The sequence below is a fragment of the Chanodichthys erythropterus genome, chromosome 11 (genome assembly GCF_024489055.1).
Source record: "Chanodichthys erythropterus isolate Z2021 chromosome 11, ASM2448905v1, whole genome shotgun sequence".
In the NCBI taxonomy this organism is placed as follows: domain Eukaryota; kingdom Metazoa; phylum Chordata; class Actinopteri; order Cypriniformes; family Xenocyprididae; genus Chanodichthys; species Chanodichthys erythropterus.
The window spans coordinates 52,550,750-52,569,364 of record NC_090231.1 but is presented as its reverse complement, the minus strand read 5'-3'; the positions used below and the strand labels follow the sequence as shown (position 1 = coordinate 52,569,364).

The 18,615-nt window shown below is 37.1% G+C and overlaps 1 protein-coding gene across 2 annotated transcripts in view; it reads left to right on the top strand.

Moving 5' to 3' along the window:
• The first annotated feature begins 2,891 nt into the window (after positions 1 to 2,891).
• Positions 2,892 to 18,615, top strand: part of frem1a (Fras1 related extracellular matrix 1a) — a 51,316-nt gene continuing 35,592 nt past the window's right edge. For both annotated transcript variants that reach the window (XM_067401378.1, XM_067401376.1), the window contains exons 1-2: positions 2,892 to 2,990; positions 15,343 to 15,779. In XM_067401378.1, coding sequence (XP_067257479.1) covers positions 15,549 to 15,779 — 231 coding nt within the window. In that variant the 5' untranslated portion in view covers positions 2,892 to 2,990; positions 15,343 to 15,548. The remainder of the gene's footprint in view (positions 2,991 to 15,342; positions 15,780 to 18,615) is intronic.

The window sequence follows — 18,615 nt, the reverse complement described above, 5'->3', positions numbered from 1 at the left end:
ACCTCAATTTTATGAAGTGACACAAGTGCTGTCTTTGCAAAAAAAACGCACAATTTACCACATTTACGAAAATACTGATCTGCAACATGCGTTTTGTGTTCACGCGAGAGCTGATATTGTTGCGTGAACATGCTTGGATAATGTTATTTTGTAAATAAAGTGGTAAATTATGTTTTTTGTGCAAACAAAGCACTCGCGTCGCATCATAAAATTGAGGTTAAACCACTGGAGTCACATGGAGTACTTCAATGATGTCTTTACTACCTTTCTAGAATGTGTAGATTGAGTTGCTCCCAATGGAGGGACTGAAAGCTCTTGGATTTAATCAAAAAATATCTTCATTTTTGTTCAAAAGTCATACGGATGTGGAACGACACGAGGGTGAGTAATTAATGACAGAATTTTCATTTTGGGGTAAACTAACCCTATTGAGAGACTGACCACAAAAGTCTTTTTGACAACGCGATTTTGGTACAAATGGCACTATTTTCTGATATTCCTGAGAATGACCTGAAATCAAGATACATTTACTTGAGAAGCAGAATGACTCTCTTGTTTTTTGAAATATTGATCAAAATTAAGTGAGTTTATGGTTAAAACATGAACAAATTCTGCCTGTGAGGTAAGAAAAATAATCTTGTTTTCTCTTTGAATCAAGTTTGTTTTTCTGACCCCACTAATCTGGCAGATATTTATTCTTATTTTATCTTTTAATTTTACCTCTCAAGTAAATGTATCTTGATTTAAGAATTTTTAGATATTTGTAATGGAAAACAAGACAAAAATACTGAGAAAGAAAACTTTTTTACAGTGTGAGATTTAAATCTAGACTCTGCTTGGCTCCATAACATTAGATCGGAAGTGAAGATACTGTAAACAGCTGAAGTGACTTCAATCATATCCTGCTGTTTGGATTTTGCTTATTTATACACTCTTTTTATGAAAAGAATTACATTTCTTGACTTTGGAGACATGCTATTGAGGTTCTCCACATGAAATGGTTGACTTTTCCCACAAACTTCAATTAAACTGTTTTATGAGAAGAGACTTAGGAGTGATTAGTTTAGTTCTATGTATTCAAAACTGTGCAGTCATGGTAACTTGACTGAGAGGAAACATAGAAAAGTGTTTGTTGACTTGTTCCTGTCTTTTCACACTCACTATGACAATAAACACAGATTAATTGCGCTGGTAAACTTTGAAACCTTGAGTATTATTTTAAAATGATTATATTTCTTTGTGACCCTTTGCCTCTGTAATCCTCCTCATAGACTGTAGCTGCAAACAAAATGTACATCTTGATGTAGTTTAACACAAAGTGAGTGTTATACAACTGAAAAGTAGATAGTCGTCTACTTATCAGTAAATAAGGGGACCTGGACTCACTTCTTGAAACAATTTCAAGAGAAAAGTGTTGATAATCGTACATGTGAAGTCTGTGAGGAGGTCCAGTTAAACAACTTACCGCTGTTCTGTCTATTTAGTCTTCAGAGCTATTATGCTATTCAGAGCTACAGTAACCGCTGCAAGCTATTGTGAACACACAGAGAAGGAATGTTTTAGTAAAAGATCTCTGAGACTATACACTTAGACGAGAGATTAACGTTGATTGTAAGGTCAAAGGTCACAGTGCAGAAGACACTGATGGTTACTGTGTGACAGAATGTCATTTGGACATTGTTCTACTAGAATTAAATTAGTCTTGTTATATCTTGATGTTAATAAATAACCAAATGCAGTGGGACCCAAAATGAACAGGATTTGTGAGACTCTAAAATCATCTAAAATGTTTTTAAAACAAGTTCAGTTACTCTTTATTTTAAAGGATTAGTTCACTTCAGAATGAAAATTTCCTGATAATTATGTCATCCAAGATGTTCATGTCTTTCTTTCTTCAGTCGAAAAGAAATTAAGGTTTTTGCTAAAACCATTCCAGGATCATTCTCCATATAGTGGACTTCAATGGCTTCCAAACGGTTGAAGGTCAAAATTACAGTTTCAGTGCAGCTTCAAAGGGCTTTAAACGATACCAGACGAGGAATAAGGGTCTTATCTAGCAAAACGATTGGTCATTTTCGAAAAAAAATTTAAATGTATATGTTTTGTATAAACAAATGATCGCCTTCCAAGTGCTTCCACCAAAACCACATTTTTGTATTCTTCAAAAAGCTTACACTGTACTTCCTACGCCTTCCCTATTCTACTTATGGAACGAACACAGTGCCAGTTACATTTTTTTTTACGTAAGTAGAATAGGGAAGGCGTAGGACATACAGCGTAAACTTTTTGAAGAATACATGAAAATGGATCTGCGCATTTTGGCAAAACAGCCTTCTTCAGGACACACATGATTAAAGTCCAGTTCATTAAAGGCTTTTTACCTTACCACATGAGTGCCTTGGAAGTATTTCGTCAACATAATCCACTACTTTTATGTATGTGACAAATAAAAACTTGAATCTTAAAAAATAGTGTCACGTTACCTAAAATTTATAGTTTTGTTTTGTGTTATTTTGAAGTTTGGCCCATATTATTTGCCAGCTGCCCATTTAGAGACACTTAGAAAATGATTTCACAGTTCTTTGTGAACAAACATGCTATTTTTTTTTTCAAATGGCGTCATCTAGACACCCTTTGATGGAAGATCCCCTCAATCTGTCATTATCTAATGGTGTGGTGCGGTCAGAGCGTAGATTGCTTTTCTTTGATCTCTTGTGTTTGTGTTTGCCTCTTTTCTCTGATTGCCTCTGCATTTTTTTCTCTCTTCATACCCAGCCTCACTCCTCCCTAAAAGCCTCCGGAGCTGGACAATCCCACCTCCCTCCTCCGAGTTTCCACAGAACACAATCCTCCTCCTCCACTTCTCCCATCTCTTTGCAGGGGTGAGGATTGCCATCGGGACTTTTGTCAATTAGACAGTTTCTGTGGAAAGCGTTGGAGTGAAAAGGAGAAGATAAACAGTTGTGAAGTTATAAGTGCTATGTTTTCAGGTAAGAACTTGTCTGTATATGTGCTCTGTGTGTGTTTGGTTTTGTGTGTGTGTGTGTGTGCAACAATGTCACTTGCTGGTTTTGATTCGTGGAAACATTAGAAAAGATCTTGAGCTTAAACTTTATAAATAAAACTTATTATGATGATTATTAAAGATGAAGGGTTAATTACTGTAAAGAAGTTAATATTTAGATCAACTGAAAAACTGATTGAAGATGAGCAATTAAAGGTGTAAATTGTATATCCAATAATAACAGTGTAATTATAGATGAAATTACAGAAATTGATGCAGGTATTTTTAAATAATAAGTACAATGTAAAAACGTGTGTATACAATATGTGCATTGTATTAAATTATTAGTTCAAATGTTAGTACATGCACTGTAAAAAATATTTTCATGATTAGTTATCACATTTTTTTTTTTTTGTCAAATCAACTTTTTAATGATAATTAATGTGGTTTAGATGACATAATATTTTGAGTTTCTGTTGGTTAAATCAGTCGCCTTCATTGTATTAACTCAAATTTTTAATTTCAATGAACTCAAAATGTTAAGGCAACCAGGTAACTTACTTAAACCAACAATTATTTTTCACAGAGTAGCAGTTAAAGACACTTAATATAAAATACATTTGTATACAATAAGAATTTTTTTAAAAAGAATGGAAAAATGTACCTCAGATATTATTTTGAAACCTCTAACCCGACTAATGTTCTCACCGTGATATGATTTTTAAACTTTAAAATCTATAACTTTAAGCTATGGCAAACCCATCAGGTCCTTCTCTTTGTTGTCCATATGCAAATTTATATACTTTTTTAATGATTTCCTGTTTATGAATAAATGTTGTTTGGCTGAGATGGATATAACTCTTATAAGTCATAAGAGGAATAGCTCTCAGAGTAGTCTTTATCCAGGTCAAAGTCAGGTGGAAAGCATGTCAATTAAAACACCTTTTGAATTAAACTAGTGCACCTTTATTGATCTTTCTTTAAGCTTACACTCTTAAAATAAAGTTTCTTAAATCCAAAATCCATCCTACATCATACGCCTGAACTCGGTTGTCTTGTTTATAAAGTTTGTAAGGTTAAAATTATGGATATTTTTCTTACAAAAACACATTGGTTCACTTCAGAAGGCCTTCATTAACCCCCTGGAGCCGTATGGATAACTTGGGGTAGATAGATCTTCAAAATCTCAGCTACTATTCACTCCCATTATAAATCTTGGAAGAGCCTGGATATTTTTAATATATCCCTGATTGTGTTTGGCTGAAAGAAGGAAGTCATATACACCTAGGATGTTTTGAGGATGAGTAAATCATGGGTAATTTTTATTTTTGGGTGAACTAACCCTGTAACAGGAACTTTTTTTTTTTTTTTAGTGTGAAGAGCATTTTAAACATCTAAAGAACCTTTTGTGCATTTTAAAGGTTTCATGGATGTAAAAGGTTCTTCATGGGACCATCAATGCCAATAAAGAACCTTTATTTTTAAGAGCGTAGAATAACAGTCCCCCAGACTGATAACCATACTCCCTTTTTTTCATCTGGGAGTCTTCAGCACTTGAAAACACTGAGAACGGTCATGCTGGTATGCTGCCAAATGGGGGCCAAAGCTGTTTAGAGAGTGAAGACGCCGCTTTGCTCCCCCCTTTCCCTCTGCTCATCTTTGCTTTGGAAATAGTTGGCTGCTCGTTACCCTGTCATTAGCGAGATGAGAAGCAGTGCACAGTGCTGTGAGGAAAGGCAGCCGATTTCTGCTGGCTCCAGCCGGTGTCTCCAGTCAGTCCCAGGTGTAGAGAATGCCCACTTCTTCAGAGAGGAACGCATGTTTTTTCCCGTGTGACCTAGAAATTGCAGCTCTAAAAAGACCAGTGGAAGGAAATTATAGTTCACATTGCCTCACCTTTTAAAAAGAACAGTTACCCTGTTGTTTTCCAGTAAAAACACTGAAACATCCTTAAAATAAGATACAATTACATGAGAAACAAAATTACATGATATTAATGTTTTTTTTTTTCACAGAATGTATCTTGAGTTTGTTTATTTTTCTCACCCAATTTGTACTTTTCTTAAAAAAGCATACTTCTAGAAAAAGTTTATTCCTTGTTCGAAGTTGTAAAGAAAACAAAGATTAGTATGTTTTACAAAAATACTTTTTCAGTTTTTCTACTTTAAAATTTCACTTTAATTCATTGTGTTATATATATATATGAATTAAGTTATTATTATATATATGTAATGTGTACAAGTATATATGTGTGTATATAACATATACGTTTGTTATATACATTGCAATTGAATTATATATACACCTTTATATATATATATATATATATATATATATATATATATATATATATATATATATATATATATATATATATATATATATATATATATATATATTTTTTTTATTTATTTATATAGTGCTCAGCGTAAATGAGTACACCCCCTTTGAAAAGTAACATTTAAAAAAAAAAACAATTTCCAAAATGTTGACAAGACTAAGTTTAATATAACATCTGTTTAACTTATAACATGAAAGTAAGGTTAATAATGTAACTTAGAGAACAAAATTTTCAGTTTTCCTCAAATTAGGGTGATGCAAAAATGAGTACACCCCACAACAAAAACTACTACATCTAGTACTTTGGATGGCCTCCATGATTTTTAATGACAGCACCAAGTCTTCTAGGCATGAAATGAACAAGTTGGCGACATTTTGCAACATCTATCTTTTTCCATTCTTCAAGAATGACCTCTTTAGAGACTGGATGCTGGATGGAGAGTGATGCTCAACTGGTCTCTTCAGAATTCCCCATAGGTGTTCGATTGGGTTCAGATCAGGAGCCACTGAATCACTTTCTCCATGTTCTTCTTCAGAAATCCAACAGTGGCCTTAGATGTGTGTTTAGGATCATTGTCATGTTGGAAAAGTGCACGACGACCATGGTAGCATCTCTTTCAGTATAGAGCAGTACATCTGGGAATCAATAAAATGCAGCTCCCCGACACCAGCAGCACTCATGCAGCCCCACATAAGGACACTAACACCACCATGTTTCACTGTAGGCACCATGCTTTTTTCTTTGTATTCCTCACCTTTGCGACACCATGCAGTTTTGAAATTTTTGTACCACTTTTGCTACAGTATTCTGACTAATAAGTAAAGCTTTGCTGATCTTCTTGTAGCCTTCACCTTTCTGGTGTAAAGAAATTATTTTCTTTCTCAGGTCTTGTGATAGTTCTCTTCCATGTGGTGCCATTGCTGACAGCATGAAATGGGAAGGGGTTTTAACACCCTTTTATATTCAACTGTCTGCTGGACACCTGTGTAATGAATAATTCGACTCACCTGTGGTTGAATTCTTGTTAAATTAGACATTTGTAGTCTAAAATTTAGCTTTGTTCCAGAGACTCTCAGTGGGGTGTACTCATTTTTGCATCACCCTAATTTGAGTAAAACTGAAAATTTTGTTCTCTAAGTTATATTATTAACCTTACTTTCATTTTATAAGTTATACAGATGTTATATTAAACTTAGTCTTGTCAACATTTTGGAAATTGTTTTTGTGTTCACTGAGATATTGTTTAAAATGTTACTTTTCAAAGGGCGTGTACTCATTTACGCTGAGCACTATATATATAAAATTAATTTGTGATGTGTATATAACAAACATATATATGTTTTATATATATATATATATATATATATATATATACACACACACACATTATTCACACATATTATACACATTGCGTATATATATATATATATATATATATATATATATATATATATATATATATATATATATATATATATATATATATATATATATATATATATATATTAACTTAATTCTCTGAAATAATAATAATAACAATAATAATGGTATATTATAATTAATTATAATATATATATATATATATATATATATATATATATATATATATATATATATATATATATATATATATATATATATAAACATACACACACAGACACACATATATATATACATCAAGACATTCTCTTAAATATTAATTCATATTTTCTTAATATCTTGTGCAGTTTTGCTGCTCAGGAAAATTTATGTTATCTGACAACTGATGATGAAATATTTTAATAAATATGTTTGTTTGCTTGTTTGTTTTTTTTGCTGCATTGTTGAGTTAGTAAAGCCAGTAACGTGGTGTAACCTTATTTAATGCAGTATTAAATTGCTTAATAACTTTATACAGCTGAAAGACCTCTATTGTTATTTTAATTTAACTGTACAGTTTGAACGGCACATTTTGTCATTGCTCGTATTGTTTTTCACACTTGGTTTTGGCACGTTTTGATGACAGGAAAACTGCCCCCACATGTTTGAATGGAGCCAGAGAGAGGTTTAGAAAGAGTGCAGAGGGGTCCGGGCCACCCACCCAGTCTGCCTTGGGGTTTCCTGACTGGAGCCTCTTAATCACTGCTATATCTACACGAAAACATTCGAACGTGAATCTCGGCTAAACTTGAAAATCTCTTCCCATTCCTCTAGCCCTCATCATAATGAACAAACAAATGTTAGTAAAGTAGTATCCAATTAGTACAAATAAACCTCTGTGAAGTGCTCTCATAACATCAGCTGGCTTTAATTGAGTCCTGATTGCTTGTGACAGGTAGGATTGTTGTGCGTAATGGCCTGCGACTTTTGTGGTTTTAAATATCACTGTTTTTACTCCAGTCCTTAAAAAAACAAATAAAAAATTTAAATTACATTTTTATAATATGAAAGAAAAGTTGTCGGTAATGGCTTACTTGTTTGGCATTATATATTTTTGTTATATGAAGATAAGAAATCTTTTTCTGTATGCAAACAATATCCTTTGGTACCCACATATCATCGTTTGTCAGCTGGTGAGATGTTTGCATCTCATATTCCACATCTGAACCCAGCAGCCTTTCTGGGGAGATGCTGGTGGGATTGTTTAGGTGTTTACCTACATGAGAGCAAGACAAAAGTTCAAAACATTTTTTTTCATTGAACTTCCCACTCATTTGTTCTCAAATCTGTCTTCGTCTCTTAAATGCCTTTTTGCTGAAACCTTTCCTAGTCAAGCCTCATTACAATTTTGTGTTTACCTGAACCAATGAAGGATCCCTTCAACACTTGTGTGTTGAACTTGCTCCAAACCTACAGAGAACATCCCAAACAGGGGTGAACCATATAATAACAGACCGTACAGCATGTAGAATCATGCCCTGAGAACAATGCTGACAGTTTCTAAACTGTGAGATCACACAAGCAGAGTTGGGAATGCACTGTGTGTTTGATGTGGTGTGCGCTCAAAAACGACTGAAAGTGCCTCAGAGGCACTCAAGGGACTTTAAGCCATTAATCAGAGGGTAGAAACTGTTTTTTTGTGTGTGTGTGTGTGTGTGTGTGTGTGTGTGTGTGGAAAAGTAGTTAATCTAGTAATTAATGATAATAAGTTATTACCTGTGTATTGGACATACAGGTTTTAAATGTTGGTTTCCTTGTGAAAAAGAGTGAATTTTTTAAAAAAGAGTACAGTTTAAAAAGAGTACTATTTAAATAATATATACTTTAAAAGAATACCTACGTGACCATTCGCAAAGACCCGCCCCCTTTAGGTACTGTTGCTTTGTTCTACAAGCCATGCCGCTTTCACGCAGTGAAAAATACATCGCGGAGCAAAGAGGACACTGACAATTTAAACAATTTAAGCAATAAATACAGTTTTGTGGCTCTTTAATGTGTCGTGACCGATCTCTGTAGTGCCTCAGTTGAAGCGGCTTGTGAACCGATCATCTCTCCCTACTTGTTAATTTATAGCATCAAATAAACATGAATGAACATCAGAAGGAATGCTATTTCAACCGCAGAAAGATGTCAGTACACACTATTTTTCAAGTTCAAGTCCACCGACCTTAATCTACTAATTCCCATGACGACTTTGTCGGACAAAAATGGTGGATTCTGCATTATTATTGGTTAGATCGCCTGTCAGTCAAACTCCCAGTGAAGGGCTTAATGAAAATGTAATATATAGTGTAAACTTATGTTAAATGTAATTACCTTGATTTTACAGTGTGTTTTTTGTGTGACTTACACAAGTAAGACTTAAATACATCTTTATATGTAATTTCATAATTCTGATTATCTTTGAAATATGGTTAAAGTGTACTGTCAAATGTACTGATAAATATACTTTGCTAAATATACTTTAATGTAATTTCTTTTGAAACTTGCATGTCATATATTCAAATATATTTGTAATTACATATTTGAAATTAGTTTCGTTTAAGTACATTTGAAATGTATAAACTTTAAATTTAATATTGAATAACAGTATTTCAAATGACACTTTACATGTGCTTTAGTCTGTTAGTGAACACATCAAAAAAAGTGACCCTCAAACCATTCTAGGTGTACATGACTATCTTCTTCCAGACGAACACAATCAGAGATAAATTTAAAAATATTTCAAATTTCTGAAAGAAGATAGTCTTATACACCTGAGGGTGAGTAGATCATGGGATAATTTTCACTCTTTAAGTGGCTTTTTTTTTTTTACAAGGGTTTACCTGACATAGGATTGTTTACCCATTAAATAATTTTAGAATTGTCCTGTTTGTAATGCAGGATATTCTTAACACCTTGACTTGTACTCACTGGACTTGGGGGCATATGGTTGGGATGGGCTGCAGTGATGTGAAAAGGTTCTAGTGCTAATCTTTGCAAAGCACAACAAGGAATTTGGTCCTTTTTTGGAGAATAACCTGTGAAGAGAACACGTAATCCTCACTGTTATAGACTTACTAGGGCTGCAGTGTGAAAGCTTAGCTTAGAAAAAACACACAATCCTCTTTCCATGACATCACGGCAGTGGAGTTGATCAACATCCTCATGACCGTTCTAAAGGGAAGTGATTAAGTAAATGTTCCAATTCGCTGTGCTTTTCATCCTGGAGATATTCCTGTCCTCAAATTTGATTGGTCGAACAGCATTCCAAGAGTGCTGATAACAGTGCAACAACTGTTTCTATTAAACTGTGTTTGTGTCACATTGTCTGTGTGTGCTTGTTAGTTGGGGGCTTTTCAGTGACTATTTATGAGTGAGTCATTGAATCATTCATTCAAACGATTAGTTAAAAATGCTCATTCAGTAAATCATTCAGCTGATTCAAGGAACCAATGAGTCATGGAATCATTCACTCAACCGATTTGTTCAAAACACTGAATCATTCAGGAACAAAACACTGTTGCTGCATCCAAATTTGCATTCTCTGTCCTAAATAGTATTTGAAATTTGAATTACTGTGTCCCAAAACGTAGTATGTTGAAACAAGTTTTCCAAAGATACCTGGATGATCAACTGTTTCCTGTTAGAATTTCGAATTGCAGATCTAATACTGCCCACAACCCATTGCGTGTTGGACGAGAATTCGATTAGAACTACAAACACCAATAAAAAGTGACAGTTAATATTAGAAAAGTGACAGTTTAGTAGAGAGGTGGGTTTGCTTGAGTGATTAATAATCAGTATCTAACCTGACGAAAAACTATTTATTTAATGTTGTCCACATTATATTTCATCTGCAGCATCACTGTGAACTTTTATAAAGATATATTTGGAAATTAACTTTTAAATGCATTATTATGCACACACGTGAGAAGAGCTCTCTGCAAGAAAGACACAACTATTAACATGCACTACATTTCTTTCCTATATGGTAGGAAATTAAATTAAATTGAATGTGGAGGGTTTTACCTGTGACGGCATGATTGACAGAGCAGTTTAAATGGTGACAGGATGCACGTAACTTAGCGACAGAGCGGTCCGTTAAAGACGCAGTTATGACGTATTATGTCCCAAAGCTTGCCTACTACTCTGTTACACACTCAAAAGTATGTACTTTTTCTTCACAAAAACAGTACATACTTTTAGGGCATAATATAAGTAGGGGAATTGGGATGCAGCATGTATGTTGTTTGGAGACACAATTCTGTTGTGACTTTGTTTGAAATTATATTTATTGGTGAAGCAAAAATACACAAAGTGTCAATATTCTGTTAAAGAAAGATTGTGAACTATCCATCTTATTTTATTCAGTGTGGAAGTAAGCTATTTCCTGTGAATGTTCAGATTCATTAGCCAATATAGGTAAATAACTAAGAATAACAAAGTGCAGTAAACAGTAAAACTATTTGCCCTACATACCTGTGTGTTTATGATTATGATAATAAATTAAAAAAATACGATAACAAAAAAAGAAAGCCTTGACATTCAAGTTAAAAATGGCGGCGCTTGCTCCCTCATTAAAATGAAAGTGGATAAGTCTATTGTTTTTATATTTATTTATATATTTATTGTAAGTTCAAAACTATTAAGGTTCTATTGTATTGACAAAAAGTAATTTCTTTGTACACAAAATATATATATATTTTTTTGCAGATATTTATTTTGAGTAAAAATGTTGAGTAAGAAAATCACTTTTTTCAGTGTGGGGGTTTTATTACTGAATTGAGAGCAATTACTACATTAAAAATTTATTTCTAAAAAGATTGGCTAAAATAACCTGTAAAGGATTTGATGTGTTTGAGAGTATTTCTTAGCTTAGAAAGAAACATTTCAGCTGAAGTAATTTTTAGACTGGTGTGTTTAAGGCCTCTTCTGAGAGACTTTGTTGTGTGGTACTGAATACTTCATGCACCATATATGAGGACAGTGAAACCATGTGCCCTCAATGAAAAGCATGATGTAATGCCAAACTAAAGGTGTCCGGACTGGAAGAGATTTAAACAAGGGTTTGTGAACTCGACAGGGAATAATTTTACCACATCTGGTTCAAGGTATCATATGTTTCCATCACATGGTCAAGATGAAAAGATATTTCACTTTTCATCAGTATTGCCTGACATCACATGATTGAAATGCTATTGAAATGCTAAAAGTCACCAGTTTAACCATCGTTTCACCATACTATTGCATGTTAATTGAAATTTAATGAAAAATTAGAATTTATATTAAATGCAATATAAGTTTTTTCACCCACTTAAAGGATTAGTTCACCCAAAAATTAAATGTCTGTCATTAAGTACTCACCCTCATGTCATTCCACACCCGTAAGACCTTCTTTCATCTTCGGAACACAAATTAAAATTATTTTTGATGAAATCCGAGGGCTTTCTGACCTCCCCTATAAACAGCAACATCATAACCAACCAAGGCCCAGAAAGGTAGTAAAGACATTAGTAGAGACATTTGGTTCAACCTTAATGTTATGAAGCAACAAGAACTTTTTGTGTGCAAAAAACAAAACAAAAATAAAGACTTGATTCAAAAAATTCTTCTCTTCCCTGTCAGTCTCCTACGCTGTTGATGTTGTAGACACAGTGCAGGGCTTCCAGGTTCTACGTACGAACGCTCTCGGATTACATCAAAAATATCTCAATTTGTGTTCTGAAGATTAACAAAGATCTTACGGGTTTGGAACGACATGATGGTGAGTAATTAATAACAGAAATGTCATTTTCTTAGGTAAGCACACATACTGTAAAATAAAGTGCAACTGTGGCCTATTTAAATAATATATTATTTGCAAGTACAGTTCCAAAAAACACACTACAAGTGCACATTCCAAAATTTTTTCTAATGGTAAACAGAGCGCAGGCAGTAACTTGCTTCTGTTCTTTATGCTCATGGTTTTGTGTTCAGTCATTTTTTTAGAGCTGTCTGTGTTTTCTCTTTGTTTCTAGCTGTCTTTATGTTGAGTAGACCCTGTTTGTACCTCTATGAAATTTCACGACATTCCAACAAAACAGACTGATTACTGTCCAACTTTTTAAGTTGTGAAGAACTAGATTAGACTTTTAGCCTGAGGCTATGGAGCAATCTTAGAAAAATTGGGTTTTCCAATGGCGAAAGACAGCAGGAAGAAAAGAGGAGAGGCCTATAAAAGAAAACACGTCAGAGTAAACAAAGGCGGACTAATTCCAGATGTATTGATGCTAGACTTGATAAATGTGACCCAGTGAGCTCCAATTCATAGAAATGAACTGTGCAAATCCATTGGGTATTTCATTGTTTTGTTTAAAAGTAACGGGGGGAAAGATTATTTATGTTTGGAGTCTGGAAGAAGGTTTTCGGATGTAGTTATTGGGAGTTGATCACTTTGAATACTGCATTACTGCATGTGTCTGAATGAAGCTGTAAGGTGGAAAGTATTTAGCATGCATGTTAATGGCTCATTTAAATGCAGGTGGAAGAATTAACGATCTTTAGCAGTGTGTTCAGTGCTGACAGATCAGACAGCCTCAATCTCCAAACTGGCCATTCCAGGGCCTGGGGATTGTTTAGGGTCAAAGGTCATTTTTTTAAGTTGACATGTCACCTTAGTAGGACTGGGCTCAGAAGGAGTTCTTTCCTCTATCACTCAGCACACATGTCAGAGAGAGGTGACGGAGATGTTTTAGCCTTTAACTGAAAAGAATGTGGTTTCCAAATTCCTTCTTTTGCCAGTTATTTATTGGATCAATAGAAGATTCTTTCCCCATTTTTGCCATTCTTGTGAATCTTACAAAGAACACCTCCTGATCATGTACAGATCATATTTCACTCCAAAATAATACTATTATGAACAAAATACATACACTATATTGCCAAAAGTATTGGGACACCCCTTCAAATCATTGAATTCAGGTGTTCCAATCACTTCCATGGCCACAGGTGTATAAAATCAAGCACCTAGGCATGCAGACTGCTTCTGCAAACATTTGTGAAAGAATGGGTCACTCTCGGGAGCTCAGTGAATTCAAGCGTGGTACCGTGATAGGTTGCCACCTGTGCAATAAGTCCATTCGTGAAATTTCCTCACTACTAAATATTCCACGGTCAACTGTTAGTGGTATCATAACAAAGTGGAAGCAATTGGGAACAACAGCAACTCAGCCACAGTGCGCAGAAGTCGCCAACTTTCTGCAGAGTCAATAGCTACAGACCTCCAAACTTGGTGTGTCCTTCAGATTAGCTCTAGAACAGTGCGTAGAGAGCTTCATGGAATGGGTTTCCATGGCCGAGCAGCTGCATCCAAGCCTTACATCACCAAGTGCAAAGCAAAGCGTTGGATGCAGTGGTGTAAAACACGCCGACACTGGACTCTAGAGCAGTGGGGACGTGTTCTCTGGAGTGACGAATCCCGCTTCTCTATCTGGCAATCCGATGGACGAGTCTTGGTTTGGGGGTTGCCAGGAGAATGGTACTTGCCTGACTGTATTGTGCCAAGTGTAAAGTTTGGTGGAGGGGGATTATGGTCTCTAGTTGTTTTTCAGGGTTGGGCTTGGCCCCTTAGTTCCAGTGAAAGGAACTCTTAATGCTTCAGCATACCAAGATATTTTGAACAACTTCATGCTCCCAACTTTGTGGGAACAGTTTGGGGATGGCCTTTTCCTGTTCCTGTTTTTTCAAAAATTCCCATAAACACACTCCTAAACCTTGTGGAAAGCCTTCCCAGAAGAGTTGAAGCTATAATAGCCTCAAAGGGTGGGCCAACTCCATATTAAACTCTACTGATTAAGAATGGGATGTCATTAAAGTTCATGTGCACGTAAAGGCAGGTGTCCCAATACTTTTGGCAATATAGTGTATATGCATATATATGCATATACTCATTACCAATGTGTTGTTATGCATCTGTAGAATTTAGTTTTTGTTGCAGTCCTGATTTTTTTTTTTTTTCTTGATTCTTGTTTCTTTTATGTAATACAATTAATGGAATTCAAAAAATATTAAATCCACATAAATTAAAGAAATTAAAACAAACACTACCATGACATATACCAGTATTTTTATTTTTTTACATTACATTAACAAGCAAACATATATATATATACATTACCCAGGTCCCCCCAATAAAAAAGATTTGGGCTATAAATGTCTTTCCTGAGTATGAATGTGGATTATTCTGTGTTAATAATAATAATAAAAACTAATTCAAAATATCAGAAGAATTGTAATAACAATGAATATGAATGTTGATTGATATAATAATGCTTATTATAATTATTATCCTTATGTTTCTGCTATTTTTTTCAGTTTTCACTTTGATTTTATGTTTAAGTAATTTTGTTTTGCTTTTGTTATTTTGTTTTCTTTATATTTAGCTTAATATTAGCTTTAATAATAATATTATTTAAATTTAGTTTCGTGTTTATTTTTCTTCTTTTTTCATTATTATTATTATTATATTATTAATATTATCTTATTAATATTAATGTAACTATGCAGATAAATTAGGCAAAATAAAGTGTAATATTATTTTTCTCTGTTTTCTTTTCAGTTGTCACATTTCATATAATGAATGGAAAGAGAATGGGATACTGATCCATGACCTGAAACTGATTGTCTCAGGTTAATTTCAAGAAAAAGTGGAGATGACTTTGTATGAAAATATTCTCTGGACAGAGAAAGACCAAACAACTGTTCCTCCAGTAGATTTGTCCATTCCCGCACTACAGCGGTCCTGATCCACACAAACTGAACAGAATGACTGCAATAGACAGGACATATTTGCCTTTCCTCTTGCTGGGACTTCTCCACCATATTCAGGGCTCTCTGGTAAAAACCAATCTTGGTGTTAAGGTGAAGAGGGGGCAGTCAGTCTTTCTGCAGGAGGGGGACTTGCAGTTTCATATACCCAGAGACAAGGATGCCTGCAAGCTGGAAGTTGTGCTGAATGAGCCCATTACACAGCGGGTCGGCACATTGTCCCCACAGGTAAACGATGTTCATTATTTCTGCATGCATTTCTCTCTTCATATTATCCAACAAACATTCAGAGAAGAGTTGTTTCATCTCTAGAGCATTTGACATCTTAAGAACTACCCTTGTGAACAAGAAATGTGCTTAGTTGTATTTTGTTTTGAATGTGCACTTATAGTGTACTTCAAATCTTAGAGGTATATTTAAAAAAAAACTGTACTTGCTGATAATATAATAAGGGAATAAAATGCACTTAAGTATACTTAAAGAGAGTACACTTGCATGACTGTTTCTTAACAGACTTTTAAAACATGCGCTTTGTAATAATGTCGTATTAAAGTTTTACTTTAAAGAGGCTACATTGTTATTAGTGACACCGGTGGCCGTTAAGTGAACTGCAGCCAAAGACTTATTGCTCGTGCTTGCACTTTTAACAAAAAAGACACTACGTGTTTCAATGCACAACATAACCTCTGAGTCCGTTTTCAGGCCTTCCCTCTTAGTTCTGTCCAGCGCTGGAAAACCTTTCTAATATTTACGCGGGTCCTAAAGCTCTTTTTTTTTTTCTAGTGATATTCCTCTGAGCTTTTCTTTTTTTTTTTGTAATGTCTCTCAACCATCTCTCTTTCTACAGTCTTTCTTCAGATCGTCTCGGTTACGTATGTAACCCTCGTTCCCTGAAGGAGGGAACGGAGACGTACGTCAGTAGTGACCGACGAATTGGGATATCGCTTAGAGAGCCCTATCATCTTCGTGTAAACTAAAACAAGCCAATGGAATTGGCGTGCGATATTTGCATAATGCGCACCGCCCCCGACAGGTGTATATAAATAGGAAGCAGATGCAATCGCACTCTGTTTTTCGCTGAGGAGACAACTGGTGTCCGCACTACAGCGAGGGTACAGAAACTGTGGCGACGGGACGTACGTCTCCGTTCCCTCCTTCAGGGAACGAGGGTTACATACGTAACCGAGACGTTCCCTTTCAGTCGGTCACGTTCGACGTACGTCAGTAGTGACCGACGAATTGGGATCCCAACTAAAGCGCCACAGTTACGAAACCCCTTCCAGTGCCCAGCGCAAGCTCAGCCGCCCATAGCACCAGCTGGCGGTGAAGGGGGCGAGCTTACACTGAGAGAGTCTACCGCTGTCTACCACTACCCACTAAGTAAACTAGACACACTGGGAAAGCGAACCCGAAGGGACGCTGCGGAGACCACTACCTACCCAATGGGGGAGGAGTTTACGTGGGAATACACATATAGACTGGCCCGGGGGGCAGTACGCATATGGAGTCCCTGGGATGGCTCCACCTGGTTAGGGGGAGACTCATCTGACAGGTGACAGCAGAGCTGGCTCTGCTAAGGGAAAGACACGGACTCGGCCCGTAGGGAGTTTTAAACCGTGGAAAATACACATATGGGACCGCTCACGTAGAGGGGTCACGACATATGGGCCCCAGCCAACAGACAGCGTCAGCGACGGATGTAGGCCTGGCATCAGACACTCCGCAATGTCCGAGCCGAAGGGGGAGGCGGAGGAACTCGACAGGGTTCGCCAAGCGGGGAACGCGACTGGAGTGAAAGTATGCACGTATCCGGCCAGAGGCGGGAATGGCATTGCAAGCCGACACTTAGAGTGGGTACAACACGTCTACCGACTAGTGGATGCGAGTACACGCGAGGATACCGGCTCTACACGTAGGCTATAAAACCTAGCGAACGTGTTAGGTGTCGCCCAGCCCGCAGCTCTACAGATATCTGTCAGCGAGGCGCCATGAGCCAGCGCCCAGGAAGAGGCCACCCCTCTGGTGGAGTGGGCTCTCAACCCGAGCGGGCAAGGCACGCCCTGGGATTCGTACGCCAAGGCGATGGCATCCACTATCCAGTGGGCCATCCTCTGCTTGGAGACAGCCTTTCCCTTCTGCTGGCCTCCGTAACAGATGAAGAGCTGATCTGAGGTCCTAAAGCTTCGCGTTCTGTCCACGTAAACGCGCAGAGCGCGGACGGGACAGAGCAAAGCTAGGGCTGGGTCTGCCTCCTCCGAGGGCAGCGCTTGCAGGTTCACTACCTGATCTCTGAAGGGAGTGGTAGGAACCTTGGGCACGTATCCAGGCCGGGGTCTCAGGATGACGTGAGAAGCACCGGGCCCGAATTCTAGGCACGTTTCGTCGACCGAAAATGCATGCAGATCCCCTACCCTCTTCAGGGAAGCCAATGCAACCAGAAGAACCGTCTTAAGAGACATTAGTTTCAGGTCGACTGATTGCAAAGGTTCGAAGGGATGACTCCGGAGAGCTGTGAGAACCAGGGTCAAATCCCAAGAGGGTACGGAGGAAGGGCGAGGAGGATTCAGTCTCCTGGCCCCCCTCAGGAATCTGACGATCAGATCGTGTTTCCCCAGGGACTTACCCTCAACTGCATGGTGATGTGCGGCAATGGCGGCAACATACACCTTGAGGGTGGAGGGAGACAGCCTTCGCTCCAACCCATCTTGCAGAAAGGAAAGCACGGATCCGACCGAACATGATCGGGGGTCCTCTCGGCGAGAGGCGCACCATTCGACGAACAGGTTCCACTTCAGCGCGTAGAGATTCCTAGTAGAAGGAGCTCTAGCGGAAGTGATGGTGTCTACGACCGCTTGCGGGAGATCACTCAGAACCTCCGCATCCCGTCCAGGGACCACACGTGGAGGTTCCACAGATCGGGAGGCGGGTGCCACAGGGTGCCCCGTCTCTGAGTCAGGGTGTCCTTCCTCAGAGGAATCGGCCAGGGAGGTGCTGTCACGAGGAGAATGAGGTCTGAGAATCAGGTCCGAGTGGGCCAGTACAGAGCCACTAACAGAACCTGCTC